Source organism: Mobula hypostoma, chromosome 8 (genome assembly GCF_963921235.1).
Source record: "Mobula hypostoma chromosome 8, sMobHyp1.1, whole genome shotgun sequence".
Lineage (NCBI taxonomy): Eukaryota > Metazoa > Chordata > Chondrichthyes > Myliobatiformes > Myliobatidae > Mobula > Mobula hypostoma.
The window spans coordinates 120,333,043-120,354,644 of record NC_086104.1 but is presented as its reverse complement, the minus strand read 5'-3'; the positions used below and the strand labels follow the sequence as shown (position 1 = coordinate 120,354,644).

Below are 21,602 nucleotides of genomic sequence, written 5' to 3'. Positions count from 1 at the left end.
TTTTCTATCCACCTTGATATTGTTTGTTAGCTTGCTTTCATATTTCATATTTTCCCTTCTAATGATTCTTTTAGTTGCTTTCCGTAGGTTCTTAAAAGCTTCCCAATCCTCCATCTTCCCGATAATTTTTGTTTTGTTGTATGCCCTCTCTTCAGCTTTCAAATTAGCTTTGACTTCCCTTGTCAGCCACGATTGTACTATTTTGCCATTTGAGTAAATCTTTGTGTTTGGAATACAGCTATCCTGCACCTTCCTCATTTCTCCCAGAAATTCAAAACATTGCTGCTCTGCTGTCATCCATACTAGCATCTCCTTCCAACTTACTTTGGCCATCTCCTCTCTCATACCACTGTAATATCCTTTACTCCATTGAAATACTGCTAAGTCAGACTTTACTTTGTCCATACCAAATTTCAAGTTGAACTCTATCATATTGTGATTACTCCATCTTAAGGGTTCCTTTACCTTAGCTCCCTAATCACCCACTGGTTTGTTTAAGTAACACCTAATCCAGTACAGCTGATCTCCTAGTAGGGTCAAGGACAAACTGCTCTAAAAAGCCATCTTGTAGGCATTCAACAAATTTACTCTCTTGGGATCCACTATGAACCTAATTTTCCCAATTGATCTGCATGTTGAAATGTCCCATGACGATCATAACATTGCCCATTTGACACAACTTTTCTATTTCCATTGTAATCTGCAGTCCATATCCCAGCTACTGTTTGGAAGCTTGGGTATAACTGCCATTAGGGTCCTTTCACAATTGCATTTTCTTAACTCAACCCACAAGGATTCAACATCTTGTGATCCTATATCAAATATTTCTAATGATTTGATGCCATTCTTTACCAGCAGAGCCATACCATCCCTTCTGCCTACCCTCCTATCCCACTGATACAATGTGTAACTTGGACATTCAACTCCCAACTGCAAACATCCTACAGCCACGATTTACTGATGGCCACACCATTATACCTGACAATCTGTAAAAATGCAAAAAGACATCCACCTCATTTATAATACTCTGTGCTTTGAAATATAACAGTTTGAGTACTGCATTTGTTGCCCTCTTTGATTCTGCATCCCTAATGCACTGATACCCATCCAGCTGGCTGCAGTTTTGTCCTATCATCTGCCTGCCCTTCCTGACAGTCTAACTGCACACTACCTTTGCCTTTTTACCATCCATCCTATCCTCAGTCCCTTCACTCTGGTTCCCATCCCCATGGCAATTTAGCTTAAACCCTCCTCAACAGCTATAACAAACCTCCCCGCGAGAATACCCATCCCTTTTTTTTGCAGCTCATATCTGCCCCAGAATAGATCCCAATGATCCAAGAACCTGAAGTCCTGTGGCCTTTGAGCCAACGTCTGACACTTGCACTTTCACCATCGGTCCACTCTCAACAATGGCCGCTCCGCTTGTCCCTTCTGTACCTTTATTTACTCCTCTCTGCGCTGCTCCTGGTGCTGATTGGGGCACCGGAATGACACAAAACGCCCACAAAGCTCTCATTTTAAACAAACATCACCAGCTGGCCATAAACCTCCTCGCTGTGTGTAGCTCCCGCCGCGGACTGGGCCGCCGGCATGACCGCTGCTGAGGGCCGCTGGGCTCTAAACCTACCGGGCCTTCTGAAATAATCTCAGTAGTGGCCGTCAGCATCGTCATCCACACACTGCAGCTTTACCAAAGCATCGTCCCTAACCCCGCCCTGATGTCGGAACAGGGCTTGTTCCCCACTCACCATCGCCACCACCCAGTACCATACATCCCCAACTCGGAGTAGACAGCCTACGGACCCCCCTGGAGTTTGAGCAGAGGACACGGGCCGTATGGGCAGTGCCCATCTGTACACCCTTGTCATCTTCCCTGGAAACTGCACTAGGAGAGTGCCCTCCCTCCTCGCTTGTCGGAACACCCTCCTTCTGAATAACTGCGTGGAATGATGGCCAGGGCTGGATGCTCTCCGCAGAGTGTTTGACCACCATTGAGACTTCAATTTGGGAAACTAAACACACCGGTAGCTTTCCAACCACAGGCAATCCCTGTTCTTCAGGGCTTCTCCCCTTCCCAGAGGATACGCATTCTGGTCGCGCAGCCTCAACCGGAGGGAAGTCTGTTTACCCGCACGGCCCCTGCACTGAGGCATCGCTCACTAGCCTGGAGGACACATGCTCAGCAGATACCACCACAGCTGCGGGCTCCTGTATGGTCGGACTACCCTCCAGCACTGGGGAAACATACCCTGAGCACCTGGCCTTAACCAGAGAAAAAACCTTTTCACCCAGGGAGTTGTGGATCTGTGGAATACTCTGCCTCAGAAGGCAGTGGAGGCCAATTCTCTGGATGCTTTCAAGAAAGTGTTAGATAGAGCTCTTAAGGATATTCATGGCAGATGCAATTTATTGTGGATAAATGTGAAGTTATCCACTTTGGTGGCAAAATCAGGAAAACAGATTATTGTCTGAATGGTGGCCGATTAGGAAAAGGGGAGGTGCAACGAGACCTGGGTGTCATTATACACCAGTCATTGAAAGTGGGCATGCAGGTACAGCAGGAGGTGAAAAAGGTGAATGGTATGCTGGCATTCATAGCAAGAGGATTCGAGTACAGGAGCAGGCAGGTACTACTGCAGTTGTACAAGGCCTTGGTGAGACCACACCTGGAGTATTGTGTGCAGATTTGGTCCCCAAATCTGAGGAAAGACATCCTTGCCATAGAGGGAGTAGAAAGAAGGTTCACCAGATTGATTCCTGGGATGGCAGGACTTTCATATGATGAATGACTGGATGAACTAGGCTTATACTCGTTGGAATTTAGAAGATTGAGGGGAGATCTTATTGAAACGTATAGAATCCTAAAGGGATTGGACAGGCAAGATGCAGGAAGATTGTTCCTGATGTTGGGGAAGTCCAGAATGAGGGGCCACTGTTTGAGGATAAAGGGGAAGCCTTTTAGGACTGAGATTAGGAAAAACTTCTTCACACAGAGAGTGGTGAATCTGTGGAATTCTCTGCCACAGGAAACAGTTGAGGCCAGTTCATTGGCTATATTTAAGAGGGAGTTAGATATGGCCCTTGTGGCTAAAGGGATCAGGGGGTATGGAGGGAAGGCTGGTGCAGGGTTCTGAGTTGGATGATCAGCCATGATCATACTGAATGGCGGTGCAGGCTCGAAGGGCTGAATGGCCTACTCCTGCACCTATTTTCTATGTTTCTATGTTTCTATAATGGAGTCAAGGGATATGGGGAGAAGGCACGATCGGGGCACTGATCGTAGATGATCAGCCATGATCACAGTGAATGGCGGTGCTGACTCGAAGAGCTGAATGGCCTACTCCTGCACCTATTGTCTATTGTCTATTGTCTAAATCCATCTCTTCGTGCGACCCATGGTCTCCTTCAGACCACAAAAGTGCAGAGGTACGCTGACCTCCATTTCGGATGTGTCCACAGCCTCCGGCACTACTTCCCCTTTCCCGACTGTAACTGGAACTCGGATGCCTTGGGCCCTCCGGGTCAGTTTTTAACAGGAATCGCCCACTCCTTCACAGGGGAAGGAGCCTTGAGAATTTTCTTGTTTCTCTTTGCCATCCTCCCTAAACCCACTCCTCACCTTCATCCGTGCTGCGCCCATCACCGACCTCCATCGCCACAGGCACAGGGAAAAGAAGTGGGGGGTGGGGGCGACAGGAGGAACAGAATGATGAGTGCAGCGGGGGAAGGCCCAGCGATATCAGTTTAGGCCTTTGTGATGGAGTTAGCAGTCTGGTGGTTACAAATTAGTCCAATCCTACAGAAAATGGTATTCCTGTTCAATTTCTCAGATGCAGCAATGCATCCAAAACCCTGGCATCTCAGCCATGATATTCTAAGCGTCATTCCTACTGACTGAAGTTGGTACAGTACACTGTACAGCATTTTTCAGAGCCATTAATTTTAAAGGGTGACTGCTGAACGGATCCTGACCCGGATCTGGGCCGTACCCTCCAAATATCCAGACCTGTTTCTCAGTTTTTTTGCACTATCTTACTTTCCATTTTTCTATTTTCTATTTATGATTTATAATTTAAATTCTTAATATTTACTATCGATTTGTAATCCAGGAAGCGGGAAGCACAGAATCAAATATCGCTGTGATGATTGTACGTTCTAGTATCAATTGTTTGGCGACAATAAAGTATAAAGTACTTGGTGAGGTGTAACTTCAGAGCCCGCAGTCTCCGCATTCGACTGCAACGGCAACATCATGGAACTGCAGTCTGGCATGATGGTCACTACTCAGTCCGAAATTCAACAGGTACACGACTCTAAACCCAATGGGATGCCAGCAACTAATCTCTCAAAAAGCAGCAGTTCAGAGAGGGGAGGGGAAATGGGAGTTATCCGTGGATCGGTTGGGATATCTGTCTGGTTTTAAATATACCCAATGACTTGGCCTCGACAGCCATCTGTGGCAATGAATTACACAGACTCACCAGCCTCTGTGGGTCTTCCTCATCTGCTTTCTACATGGACATCCCTCAGTTCAGAGGCTGTTCCCTCTGGTCCTCGACGACGCAATACATGAAACATTATCCCCACGTCCTTTCAACATAGGCTTACAATGTTCGATAGTTTCAATGAAATTCCCTCATTCTTGCAAAATATAAGCCAAGTGCCATCAAATGCTCCTCATATGCATAAGACCACAAAGAACCATCTTCAACTCTCTTGCTCCGCAGACCTGTCCCAACAGGCCCCACTCACTATTTAAAACTTATTTATGACCTTCTATCACAAACAAGAGAAAATCTGCAGATGCTGGAAATCCAAGCAAAACACAAAATTTTGGAGGAACTCAGCACGGCAGGCAGCAGCTACGGAAAAAAGTACAGTTGACATTTCGGACAGTTCTGCTGAAGGTTTTCAGCCTGTAACATCGACTGTACTTTTTTCCCCATAGATGCTGCCTAGTCTACTGAATTCCTCCAGCATTTTGTGCGTTGCTATGATCTTTTATTGCCTTGAAAATGTGGCACTGTTAACCATCTGTTTGTCTTTAAACACCCCACAGAATATCTCAATCACTTTTCCCAACAATGTAAACAATTCCTGGGTGAATATGAAGGGATTCCTGCATCAATCCTCTGCTCCGTCCAGAGTTTCCCAGGATCTAACCTGACATGGAGACATCTCGGTGTCACATTGGTTCCAGCAACCAGCTGTGGCTGGAGTTTCCTCAGGTGAACCCCAGCAGGCTGGAGTCTACCAGTGTGTGGCGGAGAATGAACACGGGACAGCGGAGAGAGCCATCACCCGCAGTGTGGAACATGAGTGGACATTGCCCAGCACTTGTCTCCAAACACAGATGTATCATTTCACATGGAAGGTGCAAGAATTTACCAGCCCCCCTCACACATGTGTGATCACACAAAGAAATGTGATGTATGTTTATACACACACATCAGTACAATTGCAGAAGCACACACAGATACATCATGCGCAAGTACACACTCAATTTACAGATGTTCCTCTGAGATGCAGACATGTGTTATCAGACACAGATTTACACTCACAGATTCCACCCTCTCTTTGTTCTTAGTCTAACCCTCACTAATTGTGCGGTTTAAATATCGACGTTTACTGTGCATGGGTGGTAAGATCCAGATCACTCACCCTTTCATAGTAATGTGCTCCCTTGTCACTGACTCTTTTATAGTGAAGTGCTTCCTCCTTACTGACTATTTCATAGTGAGCTGCTCCGTCATTACTGACTATTTCATAGTGAAGTTTTCCCTCAGGACTGGCCGTTTCATTGTGAGGTGCTCCCTCGTCACTGATTCTTTCAAAGTGAGGTGCTCCTTCATCTGATCCTTTCATACAGAAGTGCTCCCTCTTCACTGAACCCTTCATATTACAGTACTCCCTCTTCCCTGATTGGCCATTTAATAGTGGAAAGCTTCCTCCTCATTGATCCTTTATAGTGAGGTAAAATGAGACAGGAACATGAGATCCAGAGAAATTTGGCTGCCTGAATTCAGAATTGCCTTTCTCACAGAAGGTGGTTGTAGATTGTGTGTATTCTGCCTGGAGATCAGTAACCAGTAACGTTCCACAGGGATCTGATCCGAGATTCCTGCCCTAGGTGATTTTTATATCTGGGTTGCGTTAGAAAGTGGAAGGGTGGGTTAGTAAGTTTGTAGAAACACGAAGGAGTTCAACCTAGAAAAGTGTGAAGCAATTTGTTTGAGAAGGTTGAAACTTAAGGCATATTATAGCGTTAATGGCTTGATTCTTGGCAGTGTGGAGAAAGGCAGGGATCTTGGGGTTCACCTCCATAGACCCTCAAAGTTGTGAAGGAGGCTCTGGGTCCAACTGGGGAGGGGATGTCAGAGGAAGGAAGAAGTGTCAGAGTGGGTATAGAGTGTCAGAGTAGGATGGGAGAGGGAAGGGGAGGAAGGGATGTCAAAGTGGGGAGGAGAAGGGAATAGGTGTCTGAGTGGTGAGGGAAGAAGGGGTACCAAGTAGGGAGGGTGGGTGTGCAGAGAATGAAGGGTCTGTTTGTATGAGGAGTGGTGTGTTGTTGGAGTGGGGAAGGAGAGGGAGGAACAAATGGAGTAGGAGGTGGAAAGGGTGAAGGGGAAGTGAGGAGAGTGTGGTGGTGCAAAGTATCTTTGCTACCCTGAGAGGTGGTCATACATCTCTCATTTCACAATGTGGCCCTCGCATGGTCTCACAACAACAATTTACGCTCAGCCTCAGCAAGCCCAAGGAACTGACTGTGAACTTCAGGAAGGGGAAATCGGGGGAACACACTCCAGTCTTCATCCTGGGGTCAGCGGTGGAAATGCTGAGCAGCTTCAAGTTCCTGGGCATCAACATCTCAGAGGATCTGTTCTGGACCAAACACATTGAAGCAATCACAAAGGATGCACACCACTGGCTATATTTCATTAGGAGTCTGAGTATGTTACTCTGTGCAGATACCCAGTCTCTGACCTGCTCCTGTATCTGAAGGTTTATGCAGCTGATCCCCTTGAGTTTCTGGACACCAGGGATCCCCGGGACGTTGATGGTGGGGACTCAGCATCAGGATTGCCAGTAAATCTCAACGGGAGGTTGTTCTCTCCCGTTGCAGCGGGTTGTTGCCAGGCACTTGTATGGCAGAGTGTTATCTCCAGTTATCCATTCGTGTCTGAATGTGGAGTAACTCTGCTGGGGGATCTCAATGGGTCCAGCAGCATCTATGTGTGGGGGGTTGGGGGAGGGATTGTGGAAGGAACTGTCAATGTTTGGGTCTGACAGTGAAGAGGAGAGAGTCAGTATCGAGGGCAAGTGGTGTGGGTGTATTGGGAGCGATGGGAGTGGGTTTGGATGATAGGCTGAGTGAGCTGGATAGGGGAAGGGGAGGTAGATTCAAAGCTCAGAGGAAACTTGAGGAACAACTCCTCATATTCTCCCGGGCTCATCTACAATCCCAATGCATATTCCATTTACAGGTAATTCCATCACCTTTCAATCCCCCTTCTGTCCTTGTATTTTGTCCTCCTCCCCACCCCCACAGCCTTCCTTCACCCATCCACCCACCCATTTCACTCGCTGACACTCTGCCCCTCCTTCCCATCTAATACTGGTTATGTTTGCCTTTTCCCTTCCTCTCATGGTTCCCATTATCACCTTTATTACTGATCCAGCACCTTGAAAGTCTTGAATGTTGTAGCTACTCTCATGTAGTTTTGCAGAGAGTATTCAGTTGCGCTCCTGTGTCCAGTTGACAGTGGCTTTTGGTATCAGGAAGTGAGTGACTCACCATAGGGCAACAGTCCCTGAGCATCCCCCCACCATATGTGGATGGTCGAGATGAGTGTCTGGTGAACACCCCCAGAATGTTCAGGGTACATTAAGTGATGGTGACCTCAGCTTGAACATCCTGAGGGGTGTTGAATGTGGGGCCATCACTGAGGTATGGGGCAGCAGGTCAGACTCTCTCTGGTTGTAGGTGGTCATTTCCTGGCATCACTTTGCACAAATGCCACTTGTCACCTCACTGTTTCTGGGGAAAACTCGGGTGCCATCCCTGTCCCGAATGGGGTTCAACATCTAGAATGCTTGGAGTTCAGCTCATCTCTCTGTAGTACGAATGGGGTGAGTTCTAATCCACCTTCAGATTCTCCTGAGTGGGCCTTTTGTACAAAGAACTCTTGATCTCTGAGTGTTCCTCGCCATGACCCTTCACTTTATTGTCTGCTTGCACTGCACATTCTCAGCAGCTGTAGCATTTATCCTGCATTCTGTAATTGATTTTTCTTTAATACTACCTTGATGTTCTTATGTATAGAATGATCTGAATGGCTGGCATGGAAACAAAGCTTTTCACTGTATCCTTATACAATAATAAACCAGATACCAATTACAATCACAGTGCCATCGTGAAATTAGTAACCGGAACTTCAGTGCTCTCCTTCACATCACTGACATAAAATGTAAAAAAATAACACTTATTATTCACTCAGCGGAAGTGAGCTTCACAGTTTGAAATGGCAGTTAATCCTCCATCCCTAATTGTCGTTGAGAATGTGGTTGTGACCTGTCCTCTCCACCACCCCAGGGGATTGACAGTAGAGGATGCCATGACAGCAATGCTACAAAATGTCAGAGAGAAATGGCTGAATTTTCCCTTGTTGGATATCGTCACTGCCTGGCACTTAGATGGCAAATGACATGGGCACCACACATTAGCCCAGGTTGCATGTTGCCCAGTACTTGGCTGTGGACTGCTCCATTACCTGTGGAGTTGCGAATGGTGAACATGGTGCATTTATCACATCTGACCCTCTGATGGATGGAAGGTCATTGATGAAGCAGTGAAGATGTTTGAGCCCAGGACACCATCCTGTGGAATTCCTACAGGGACATCCTGTGGCTGAGATGAATCATCTCCCACCACCATGATGTGACAGACCATAAGGCCTAGCAGCAGAATTTTGCTATTCAGCCCATCGTGTTTTTCCTTCATTCATTCATGGCTGATTTATTTCCCCTCTCAACCCCATTCTCCTCCCTTTCTCCCCATAATCTTTGACACCCTTGCTAATTAAATTCCCATCAATCTCTTCTTTAAATATACCCAATGACTTGGTCTCTACAGCTGTCTGTGACAATGAATTCCATAAATTCACCACTGTATGGTTAATGAAATTCTTCCTCCTCATTACATTTCAAAAGGGCATTCTTCTATTCCGAGGCTGCGCCCTCTGGTCTGAGACTCCGCCACTATTGCGAACATCATCTGCATGTCCACTCTCTCTCCCTTGGCCTTGTATGATTCTGAGCAGTGGAGGACTCCAATGTAACCAGGGCCCCTGATGCCACACTTGATAAAATGAGGCCTTGGTGATGAGGGTAATGAATGCCATCTCACCCTGGGAGTTTGGTTCTCTTGTCTGTGTTTGGATCCCAGCTGTGATGAAGTCTGGAGAGGTGGCGACTTTAGCAGAACAGCTTCTGTGAGCATGTTGTTGCCAAACAACTGGCCGGGTTAGATGTGTCCTGTTTAATGTGGATAGGATCTACTCAGGTAGATTGTTGGATAGTTGCCAGTGATGTAACTGCACTGGGACAGTCTGGCTAAGGAGGTGGCAGGCTCTGGATCACAAGGCATCGGTACCATTGCCAGAATGTCATCAGGGACCATGGTCTTTCCTGTACCCAAAGCCATCTGCTGTTGATATTGTGGAGTCAACCAAACTGGCAGAAGACTGGTGTCTATCATGCTGGGGACCAATGCAGGATGGTGAAGTAGATCACCTGCTAGGACTGGTGTCCATCGTGCCGGGGACCACTGCAGGAGGGGGAAATAGATCACCAATCAGGACTGGTGTCCATCGTTCCGGGGATCACTGCAGGAAGACTAGGTGGATCACTTGCTCAGCCCTTCTGGTTGAAGGTTGCAGCAAATGGTTTAGCTTTTGCTTTGGCGCTGATGTGAAAAACAGAGGCTGTAGCACTGCCCATTATGGTACACCATTCATCAGATCTTCAGAGCCAGACCCATTAGCCAGCCCATCTTGACATCATGTGTTATCTCCTTTGAGGCGTCATCTCTGGAATTCAAAGCTTTGGTGGGATAACTTGTGGCAAAATTTGGGACAGCATAGCTGTCCAACTCTGTGCAGAGAAAATGACACTGATCAAAGTGATCTGGAAATGGACAGCTCAAGATCCACTGCCTTGGAAGTGATCAACCTGTCTTCTCAACCCATGGTCCAATTAATGCAACTCACCCACTTTTCCTCACCTTTCCACCCACACCAACACCCCTTGTATGGGCCTGGACAAGGTGCACCAGGCAAGCCAATGGGCCCCTGGGCAACCACATACAACACCGATATGCCTGGTAGATATTTCTGGTCACACAAGGGTGGCTCTGTCCATCAAGAAACAATTGCAAACTCTCAGCAAGAGGCAACATCTCTCAATGTTGTGATTAACCACACACCAATGGGCACATTTACATGGAGTGCTGCCAAAAGAAACCAGCATTCATCACCAAAGACACTCTGCTATCCAGACCATTGATAAAAATATTGACCTGGACTTTGGCTTTAATAGCATCACACTGTGCCCAAAGCACTACATAAATTGGATCTGCTGTGGCTGAGAGAGAAAATGCATAGTCGTTGGACTGAAGCATGTGCCCTGCTTCACTGAGCACATTTCAACAGAAGTTATCCCAGGCAGGAATGTGGACAGGCAGCCGGACATGTTGACATTAGAAACATGGACACAAGGAGCTGAATTATCAAGGAGAAGAAGGAAATCCAATAGAAGCAAACAGTTCAGAGAAATAAAACTGATAGACCTTTAATCCCACTCTTAATAAATGTAACATTAGACAAATCCGCCATGGAACACGCACTCAGTGATTACTTTATTAGGGACATCCAATCATCTGGCAGCAACTTCATGCTTAAAAGCATACAGACATGGTCAAGAGTTTCACACCAAACATCAGAGTGGTGAAGAAATGTGATCTAAGTGACTGACTGGAGAATAATTATTGGTGCCAGACAGGGTGGTTTGAGTTTCTCAGAAACTGCCGAACTCCTGGGATTTTCATGTACAACGGCCTCTAGAATTTACAGGGTGTGGTGTAAAAACAAACAAAAAATAAAAACTGGTGAGTTGCAATCTTGTGGGGGACAATGCCTTGTTAATGAGAGACTCAGAGAACAATGGCCAGACTGCTTAAGCTGACAGGAAGACAACATTAGCTCAAATAACCATGAGTTACAACAGTGGTGTGCAGAACAACATCTCTGTGCATGCAACAGGTCGAAACTTGATGTGGGTGAGCTACATTTGCAGAAGACCACATAACCTGCAAAATTAGGAGAGGACAATCTCTGTTCCACTATTCAATAAATATGACTGATTATTGACCTGATCGTCACTTCCCTCCCTTAACCCCATGACCGTCAAATCCATTAATATCCAACCAATCAGTACTGTCACTGAACACAGGCAGTGTCTGAGTTCCCACCACTCCGCCAGTAGACTCCCCTTCACAGGGAGCCCAGAGCTGGCTGCAATATTCCAACTGTGCAGGCACCTTCTGTGCAAGGAGAATCAGGTCAATGTTTCAGGACCGGGTATGATTTTGGCAAGATAGCTCTGCCCTTGAACTTGGATCCCCATACAATTAAGGCCAATGCAGTGCTTACCTTCCACATGCCCAGCGTACCTGTGTTGTAACCATCAGCAATCTGAGCACAGTGAAGAGATTTGTCCCAATATGATATCGCAGCTGCAGAGTCTGGGCCCAGTCACATCTCTGTATGTTACACCCACTCCGCACCCCCACATGGTCTCTGTCCCCCTCACAGACCCATTTATTCTGCCTTTGTCTGTGACTCCAACATGAGGAGGTAACCTGGTGGGGGGACCCAGCAGGCCTCTGGGACAGCCGTTATTTTTTATCCCCACAACACCTCTCACCCCCTAGGACTCAGATGTTTTGAAGTCCGTGCATTGACGTCATGTGGGAAACGCGGTAGTCAGTCCACAGTAGCGAGGGTGACCCATATCGTTTCTAAGTAGACCGATGAATACTGGCCATGGCCCCTCAGCCCTCAGCTGATGGGAACCAAGGTCCTTCTTCCCAACAGCGATGCACTGTCAGAGATTCCTTCAAAACTCCTTAACTCCCCACCTACAAGGTAGTGCTCCCTCCTCCCCACCCCTTCCACCACATGGCGTAGCCTCTTCACCATCCATCCCACTGTACTCCCCGCTCAATAGCTCCCCCCATTCTCGAATGGCATTCCTTGAGTGATTCTATCTCTTCACTCCGCACCCTGCGCCCTCCCCCCACCCCGAATAGAAGCAATGCGATTTTATGTCTGAATCAGCGAGTCTCCAGTTTCCCTTGGTATGAACGCACATGATTAGAAAGTAGTTGGCAACCTGGGTCTGTGGGACCCAGTGCTCTGCGGGATTCTGCCATGTAGTTGGCTGCAATGTTCCCTACATCATTGGACATCTCCCGGAGAAATAGAAGGCTCTCTACCCCAACCTCCCCCACCCCCACCACATACCAGCGCCGCGACCCCTCACGCTGGCCCGATTGACTGGAAGTGCAGCTCTGCGTATGTGACCGTCTCCCCCCTGCGAACAGGGCCTCCACCGCCAGGCAGTTCCCGCAGGCTGGCGTACACCGGGCCACACTCCTCCTCCTCTCCAATGGACTTTATTGGTGGGATCTGGCTCGTCCTCTGCCTCTCCGCGTCCTGGGGCAGAAATAAGAGCAAATCTCAATTCTTCATCAAACACCGTTGAACTGTTCACACCCAATCACTAAAATAATTCCACAACCTCTGGATTTACTCCCAAGGACTCCACAACTCAGGTTCTCAATATTTGGTTCTAATGTGTTTATTTTTACTGTTTATTTGCAGATTGTTGTCTTTTGCACATTAGCTGTTTGCATCAATGATGTGTGGAGTTTTAATTGATACTATTTTTCCTTAGTTTTTATTGTGAATGCCCACAAGAAAATGAATCTCAGGATAGAAGGTGGTGACATATATGTACTTTGATAATAAATCTACTTTGAACTTTGAACACTGAGGACGATGATATGTAAACGCTGTGAACACTGACTAGTGAATAACAGGCCAGAGCCCTGTTGTGGACACAGTCCTCTTGTTCTTTCCCCCTCCCCTCCCTCATCTCTTCTCTTTCAGTTACTCTCTCACCTCCCAGTTCTCTGCGAGTCTCTCATCTTTGTCTATTTTATTCAATCACTCTCTTGTTCTTCTTTCTCTCTTTCCACCTCTGTCTATCTCTCTCTCTCCCTTCCGCTCCCTCCATCTCTCTCTCACGCTCCTTCACTTTTGCTCCCTCCCTCACACTCACTCACTCACCCATGCACCTAAACTCGAACCCGTGGTAGTCTGTGAGCATCGCCCCATGGTGTGACACTCCCTCCTCAATGTCCTTCCTGCTGCGCTGTGCTCCCAGTGTCCTGACCTTTACTGGACTGAGCTGTGACCTGTACCTGAGGTGTGGTCAAGCTTGCACTGGAGCTGACGGTGGTGTCCAGGATCTCCAATGCCGTCTCCTTGGTCCGTCTATCCCGTCTGGAACAGCAGAAGGTTGGCCCAGGGTTACAGAACATTAGTGTCAGCCAAATCCCCACCCCGATCCCACCTCACTGTGACATCCAGACCATTTGATACAACATCGTCCACTGAGGCTGTGGAGTGGCACCACTCTGTACCTCCTCCTCCTTCCTTCTCCCCTCTTTCCCCACCCCCTCCCTTCCCTTCTTCCAACCCTCCTCCTCCCTCCTTCCCCTTTCCCATCACCTCTCTTAACCCTCCTCCCCTCATGATCGACAGATAGAAAAAATATATCTGAAAGTTTAATAGTTTACTTGTTCATTTGGACACTCACCTGAGGTGCTGACAACTGGCCACTGATCAAGGTGTGACCACCCAAGCGCTGTGTGACCACGGGATGACAAGGACCAGACTGAGAATTCCCAGTCTCCCTCATTGTGCTTTTGGATCTGGAGCTCTCTTTGTTTAGGTTAGTTTATTTTATCATGTAGGTTATGTATAACATACAGACGCGGTGTACGTCCTCCCCGTGACCACGTGGATTTCCTTCAGGTGCTTTAGTTTCCTCCTACATTCTAAAGACGTACCAGTCAGTAGTTTAATTGGTCATTGTAAATTGTCCTGTGACCGGCTCGGGTTTGGGACTGCAGGGCCTGTTCCGTGTTATGACTCTAAATAAATTATTTTGTCTTGTCTCTTCTGTAGTGTTGATGTTAATTGCCAAAGCATATACAGTGCCTCTAAAACTATTCACCCGCTTGGAAGTTTTCATGTTTTATTGTTTTACAACATTGAGTCACAGTGGATTTAATTTGTCTTTTTGATTGAGCGACAGAAAAGGACTCTTCCATGTCAAGGTGCAAAACAGATCTCTACAAAGTGGTCTAAATTAATTACAAATAAATTAATTACAAATATAAAACACAAAAAAATTGATTGCATAAGTATTCACCTCCTGTAATATGACACACCAAATCTTGACTGGTCCAGCCTATTGGTTTTAGAAGTCACATAATTAGTTAAGTGGAGATCTGTTTTTGGAGACCTATGTATGGTCAAGCTGTTTCATCTGACTGTAGTATACAGTGTTTGTAAAATGTATTCACCCTGCCCCTGGAAGTTTTCATGTTCTATTGTTTTTCAACATTGAATCACTTGGACTTAATTTGTATTTCCTGACACTGAGCAATAAAAAAAGTACTTTTGTGTCAAGGCGGAAACAGATGTCTAGAAAATTACAAATATAAAACACAAAATAAATGATTGCATAAATATTCACCCCACCCTTTAAAATGACCACCAAGTCATCACTGGTGCGGCCAGTTAGTTTCAGCAGTCACATAATTAGTTATATGGAGATCTGCTTTTGAAAACCTGTGTACGGTCAAGGTATTTCAATTGATTGTAGTAAAAACACACCTGTACCTGGAAGGTCCAACTGCTGGTCAGTCAGTAACCTAGCAAAAACTACTCCATGAAGACAAAAGAACACTCCATGCAACTTTGTGACAATGTTATTGAAAAGCACGAGATAAAAGAAAATGGATAAAAGAACATTTCCATTTCACTGAATATCCTTTGGAGAACAGTCAATTTAATCATCAGGAAATGGAAAGGATATGGTACAGTTGTAAATCTGCCTTAGCAGGCCATCCTCAAAAAACTGAGTGATTGTGCAAGAATGGACTAGTGAGGAAGGCCACCAAGAGACCTGTGAAAACTCAGGAGGAGTTGCAAGCTTCAATGACTAAGCTGGAAGCCATTGTGCATACAAAAGCTGTTGCCTGGATGCTTCACCAGTCACAGCTTTATGAAAAAGCGGCAAAGAGAAAGCTGCTATTGAAAAACTCACCTGAAATCCCAGTTAGAGTTGGCCAGAAGACATGTGGGAGACAGCTGGAAGAAGGTTCTATGGTATGATCAAACAGACTAAATGCATGTTTGATATAAGCTAAACACTGCACATCAAAAAGCACCATCCCTACCATGAAGCATGGTGGTGGCTGCGACTTGCTGAGGGGACGCTTCACTGCAGCAAGCCCTGCAAGGCTTGTGAAGGTAGAGTGTAAAATGAATGCAGCAAAATACAGGGAAATCCTGATTTCCCAGGAGAACTGGAACTTGGGAGAAGGTTTGTTTTCCAGCAAGACAATGACCTCAAGCATAAAGCCAAAGCTGCTCAGGAATGGCTTAAAAGCAACAAGTGTAATGTCCTGGGGTGGCCAAGTCAGAGTCCAGACCTCAATCCACTTGAGAGTTTGTGGCTGGACTAGAAGAGGGATTTTCACTCATGATCCCCATGCAATCTGACAGACCTTGAGCAGTTTTTTAATGAAGATTGGGGAAAAAGTGCAGTGCAAAGCTGAAAGAAACCTATCCACACAGACTCAAGGCTGTAATTGCTGCCAAAGGTGCATCTACTAAATTCTGACTTGAAGGGAGTGAATACTTATGCAATCATTTGTGTTTTGTGTTTTACATCTGTAATTAATTTAAATCACTTAGTAGAGGTCTGTTTTCACTTTGAAATGTAAGAGTCTTTCTGTTGATCACTGTCAAAAAAAGCCAAATTAAAACTACTGTGATTCAATATTGTAAAACAATAAAACATGAAAACTTCCAAAGAGGGTGAATACTTTTTATAAGCACTGTATACCACCACTATGTAGGATGTAACAATGAATGTGAATGTTCGTTGGCTGCTAGTCAGTAGAGAAGACAGGGACAGGAACAGATGCAGACCCGATCAAAGCAGACACCCCCAGGGAGACAGCAGAGGGTAGGATTTGAACACTCCCCACTTATAATTTCATCTGGCCCCGAAACACCATCTCTTTAGTCAAGAAAGCACAACATGTCTCCATTTCCAAAAGAGACTGAGCCGTGTGACACTACCTCCTCCCTCCATTCTAACCCATTTTTAACAGGAGCTCCATCGAGAGTATCCTGACCAGCTGCATCACCGTCTGATACGGCAATTGAAAAGCATCTGATCACAAGACCCGACAAAGGATTACAAGGGCTGCTGAGATGATCATCGGGGTATCTCTTCCACCCATCCAAGATGTTTACCAGGACCCTTAGGATCGTCAAGGATCCCTCCCATCCATCCGACAATCTCTTTGACCATCTTTTCCCCCTCCAACCCCCACCATCAGGCAGGAGGAACCGTAGCATTATGAGAAGGACTGTTAGGATGGGAAACAGCTTCTTCCCCACTACTGAACTCCCTGCCACCACCCAGGTCTCATCACATATGAAGTGTCGTAAATGCACCTTATGATCGATGTCAATGTTATGGAGTATATTTTATTTATTTGTCAATTTATTTGTGGTAATGTTGCTTTATGTGTTGTGTGTGTTATATGCATTGTGTTGTATGTCCTGGGTCCAGGGAATGTTGTTTCATTTGGCAGTATAAATGTATACAATTGAAATGACAATAAAACTGAACTTGAACGTTTATCTGGACTTACTTTGGGATGTACTTGTAGATGAAGAATCCAGCCAGTAGCACACAGAGAACGACATTTATCGTGAGTAACACTGTGATCCAAAGACCAGAGACCAGCCACTGCTCAGGATCGGAAAAATCTGCAGAAAGTTGCAAACACAGAACCATCATGTTCAACTGCTTCTTTAGTACCAAAATCATCTCCAAAAGTTGAAGCCTCAAAACGGCATCGTTATAGACCTGCATCACTCAGGATGTGCCTTCTTCTCATTGCTACCATCAAGGAGGAAGTACAAGATCCTGAAGACACACACTGATGTGTGAGGAACAGCTTCATCCTCACTGCCACTGCCTCACGATTCTTTTCACTTCTTTGCTCTCTCTTTGCACAACTTATTTAATCTAATTTACTTACTATAAATATATATAGTGCCTATAAAAAGTATTAATGTTTTATTGAATTACAACACTGAATCACTGTGGATTTAATTTGGCTTTTTTGACACTTTCATGAGTGTCAACAAAGACTCTTTCATGTCAAAGTGAAAACAAATCTCTGCCAAGTGATCTAAATTAATTGCAAATTCAAAACACAAAATAATTGATTGCATAAGTATTCACCCCTCTTTAACATGGCACACCAAACCATCACTGGTGCAGCCTATTGGTTTTAGAAGTCACATAATTAGTTAAATGGAGATGTGTTTTTGGAGACCTATGTTTGGTCAAGGTACTTTAATTGATTGTGGTAAAAATACATCTGTACTAGGAATGTCCAACTGCTTGTGAGTCAGGGTGCTAGCAAAAACTACACCATGAAGTCAAAAGAGTACTCTAAGCAACTCCCTGAAAAGGTTATTGAAAAGTACAAGTCAGGAGTAGGATACAATAAAATTTCCAAGTCACTGACTACCCCGTGCAGAACAGTTAAGTCAGTCATCGAGAAATAGAAAGGATATGACACAGCTGTACATTTGTCTGGAGCAGGCTGTCTTCAAAAAGTGAGTAACCATGAAAGAAAAAGAGTAGTGAGGGAGGCCACCAAGAGACCTGTGACAACTCGGGAGGAGTTACAAGCTTCAGTGGCTGAGACAGGAGAGATTGCGCATACAACAACTGTTGCCCGGGTACTTCACCGCTTGCAGCTTATGGGAGAATGGCAATCAGAAGGCCACTGTTGAAAAGAAACTCACATGAAATCACAGCGAGAGTTTGCTAGAAGGCCTGTGGGAGACTCTGAAGTCAGGTAGAAGAAGATTCTAGGGTCTGATGGAACCAAAATTGAACATTTTGGCCATCAGAATTAATGTTATGTTTAGCCTAAGCCAGACACTGCACATCATCAAAAACACACCATCCCTACAGTGAAACATGGCGGTGACTGCATCATGCTGTGGGGATGCTTCACTGCAGCAGGCCCTGGTAGGCTTGGAAGGTAGAGGGTAAAATGAATGCAGCAAAATACAGGGAAATCCTGTTAGAAAACCTGATGCAGTCTGCTAGAGAACTGGGACTGGGAAGAAAATTTGTTTTCCAGCAAGACAATGACCCCAAGCATAAAGCTAAAGCTACACAGGAAAGGCTTAAAAACAACAATGTTCATGTCCTGTAGTGGCCAAGTCACAGTATAGACCTCAATCCAATTGAGAAGTTGTATTTGGACTGGAAGAAGGCAGTACAATTGTGATCCCCATGAAGTCTGACAGAGGGTGAGCAGTTTTATAAGGAAGATAGGGACAAATTGCAGTGTCCAGATGTGCAAAACTGAAAGAGATGGATCCATACAGACTCAAGGCTGTAATTGCTGCCAAAGGTGCATCTTCTCTAAATACTGACTTGAAGGGGGTGAATACTTATGCAATCACATATTTTGTGTTTTATATTTGTAATTAATTTAGATCACTTTGTAGAGATCCATTTTCACTTTGACATGAAAGAGTCTTTTTCCGTTGATTCGTGTCAAAAAAAAGCCAAGTTAAATCTACTGTGATTCAATGTTGTAAGACAATAAAACATGAGAAGTTCCAAGGGGGTGAATACTTTTTCTAGGCACTGTATATTTATTTCTTACTGTAATTTATAGATATTGTACTGTATATTGCCATGTAGTCCTGCCACAAAACAATACATTTGAGAGCATGTGCCGGTGATATTGGACCTTATTCTGATTCTAATGTAATATCCAGGACATTTGGCTTTTCATTTTGTTGGAGAGAGAGATCTATGTGTTCCTTCTGGACTTGACTTGGGCTTTGTCCTCAGCACATTGTGGGAAATGGCTAAATCCTTGGATAAGAGCAGTGGGATCTTAAAGGAGAGTGGACAGTGCGAATCCCATCTCACTGGTACATTTCACCATCCCAATGTGTTCCTCAGCTTGTGATGTATGGTTGTCATCTGGTCCCATGTGTTCTTTCCTGATTTTACTTGGGCTTTGTCCTTCGCACATTGAGGGAAAAACCTATATCCTTGAAAAAAGGCAGTGGGGTCTTAAAGGACAGTGGAGAGTGTGATTCCCATCTCACCATCCGATGTGCTCCTCAGCTTGTGATCTGGTCCCAAGGGAAGCAGGGCAGCAGTCTGTACACAGCAAGATTCCATAACTAGCAGTGCAACGATGACCATTAGTGGGATTGGGATGCTGGAATAAACTCCCCTCTGGCCGTGCAATCTCCCCCAACACGCCGGAAGGGAAGGCAGATTTTGCTCAGGTGGAGCTCAAGTGGAGGACGGAGGGAATTGCTGAGGTTAGGGCTGCACTCTACTGAATGGGGAATATTCCTCATTGATATCCTCACCTTTCATCCACAGGGACACTGTGAACATGACCTCTCCATGCTGGTTTCGGACGGTACAGAAGGCAGTCACATCCTCCTCTCCCTCGACACCCAAGGTCAGCGAGCCAGCCACCAGTTGCCCATCTTCCACCTGCCACGTCTGGAAACGACCATGCGTCTGGTTCCCGCTGAGGTTGGCGAGGGGGAGATGCCAGGTGAACTCTCCAGGAGGGTTCGATCTGGCTGCACACACGCATGAGATGACCTCGGAGGTCCGAGTGCATCCTGAATCCGGAGAAATCTCAGGCTTATCTGGGAAGAAACAGGCAGGAGATGTTGGTAGCACTGATATATTGTAATGGTACAGTGTTATTTTGAAGCCTTTGCTGTCCTCTGTTGGACACCCCTTTCCATTCTCTGTAAACTCAGGCTGTCTCCATTTTGATGCACTGGATCTCCTTCCTCCACATTCAGAGATGCTCAACTGCGTATCACTGCTGTAACGTGTGATTGCTTGAGTTACTGTTACCTTCCTGTCAGATTGAACGAGTCTGGCTATTGTCCTCTGACCTCTCTCATTAACAGAGAGCTTTCGCCCACAGAACTGCCACTCAATGGATTTCTTTTCTGTTTGTTCTTCACACCATTCTCTGTAAACTCTAAAGAGTATTGTGCATGAAAATTCCAGAAGATTCCCAGATCCTGAAATCATCAGGCTCTTATTTAAGGACTCTGTATACTGATACTTCATGCTAGTTATTTATTAAGAGTTATTTATATCTGCATTTTCACAGTTTCTTCACAGTTAACAGTTACTGTTCTATGGATTTCCTTAGTATGCCTGCAGAGAATGGTTAAAATCACTTTGATCGTATTTCTTCCCCAGTCCAATATTTGGTCTGAACAACAATGGAATCTCTTAACCACGTCTGCATGCTTTTATGCATTGAGTTGCTGACACATGATTTGTTGATTAGAATTTGCATTAACGAACGGATGTACAGGTACTTAATAAAGTGGCCACAGTGTGTATTGTGTAGCAAAGGACAAATAGTCCACTGACTTTGTATTTCTACTCAAGGATGTAGCAATGCATCCACTTACACTCCACACTGAGGGTGATGGCCCTCTTCGCTGTCCCGTGTTCATTCTCTGCCACACACTGATAGTCTCCGGCCTGCTGGGGTGTCACCGGAGGAAACTCCAGCCACAGTTCGTTGCTGGAACTTGTCGTGTTCAGTGTGACACCGTGATGTCTCCACGTTAGATTAGACACTGGAAAACTCTGGACCGAGCAGAGGATCAATGTAGAAATCCCCTCAATCATATTCATCCAGGAATTGTTCACGTTTTTGGGAGAAGTGATTGAGAGATTCTGTGGTGCACATTCATATGCCCATCGTAGTGCCTTTGAAATAGCTCTACCTTCACCACCACCCCTGACAGAACATTACAGGCTCCCTCAGCTCGCTGTATAAAAAGGAAACTTGTCCTGTGAATCTTCTTTGCATTTACGCCTTCTTGCCTTCATTGCATGGCCTCCAATATTGAACATTACAACCCAAGATAAAAGATACCGACTGTATATTTTTGCCCTCTGGAGAAAACAATCTATATGTCCAAACTTTCCTTATTGCTCATGCTCTGTCATCCAGACAGCATCCTCTTCTTCACCCTCTCCAAAGCCTCTACACCCTTTCTATAATGCGGTGAACAGAACTGAATGCAATACCTCACATGGGGTCTAACCAAAAATTTCTT

The 21,602-nt window shown here is 45.5% G+C and overlaps 2 protein-coding genes across 2 annotated transcripts in view; one reads left to right on the top strand and one right to left on the bottom strand.

Moving 5' to 3' along the window:
* LOC134351189 (myelin-associated glycoprotein-like) overlaps positions 1–21,602 on the top strand; it is a 469,309-nt gene that overhangs the window by 3,987 nt on the left and 443,720 nt on the right. The window contains 4 exon segments of the mRNA XM_063057299.1: positions 5,052–5,108; positions 5,111–5,194; positions 5,197–5,232; positions 5,235–5,306. Coding sequence (XP_062913369.1) covers positions 5,052–5,108; positions 5,111–5,194; positions 5,197–5,232; positions 5,235–5,306 — 249 coding nt within the window.
* Positions 6,780–21,602, bottom strand: part of LOC134350225 (sialic acid-binding Ig-like lectin 10) — a 52,283-nt gene continuing 37,460 nt past the window's right edge. Inside the window, exons 10-14 of the mRNA XM_063055233.1 lie at positions 19,863–20,153; positions 17,087–17,204; positions 13,547–13,628; positions 12,585–12,776; positions 6,780–6,885 (exon numbers count right to left, since the gene is read on the bottom strand). Of these exons, the coding sequence (XP_062911303.1) occupies positions 12,600–12,776; positions 13,547–13,628; positions 17,087–17,204; positions 19,863–20,153 (668 nt within the window). The 3' untranslated portion in view covers positions 6,780–6,885; positions 12,585–12,599. The remainder of the gene's footprint in view (positions 6,886–12,584; positions 12,777–13,546; positions 13,629–17,086; positions 17,205–19,862; positions 20,154–21,602) is intronic.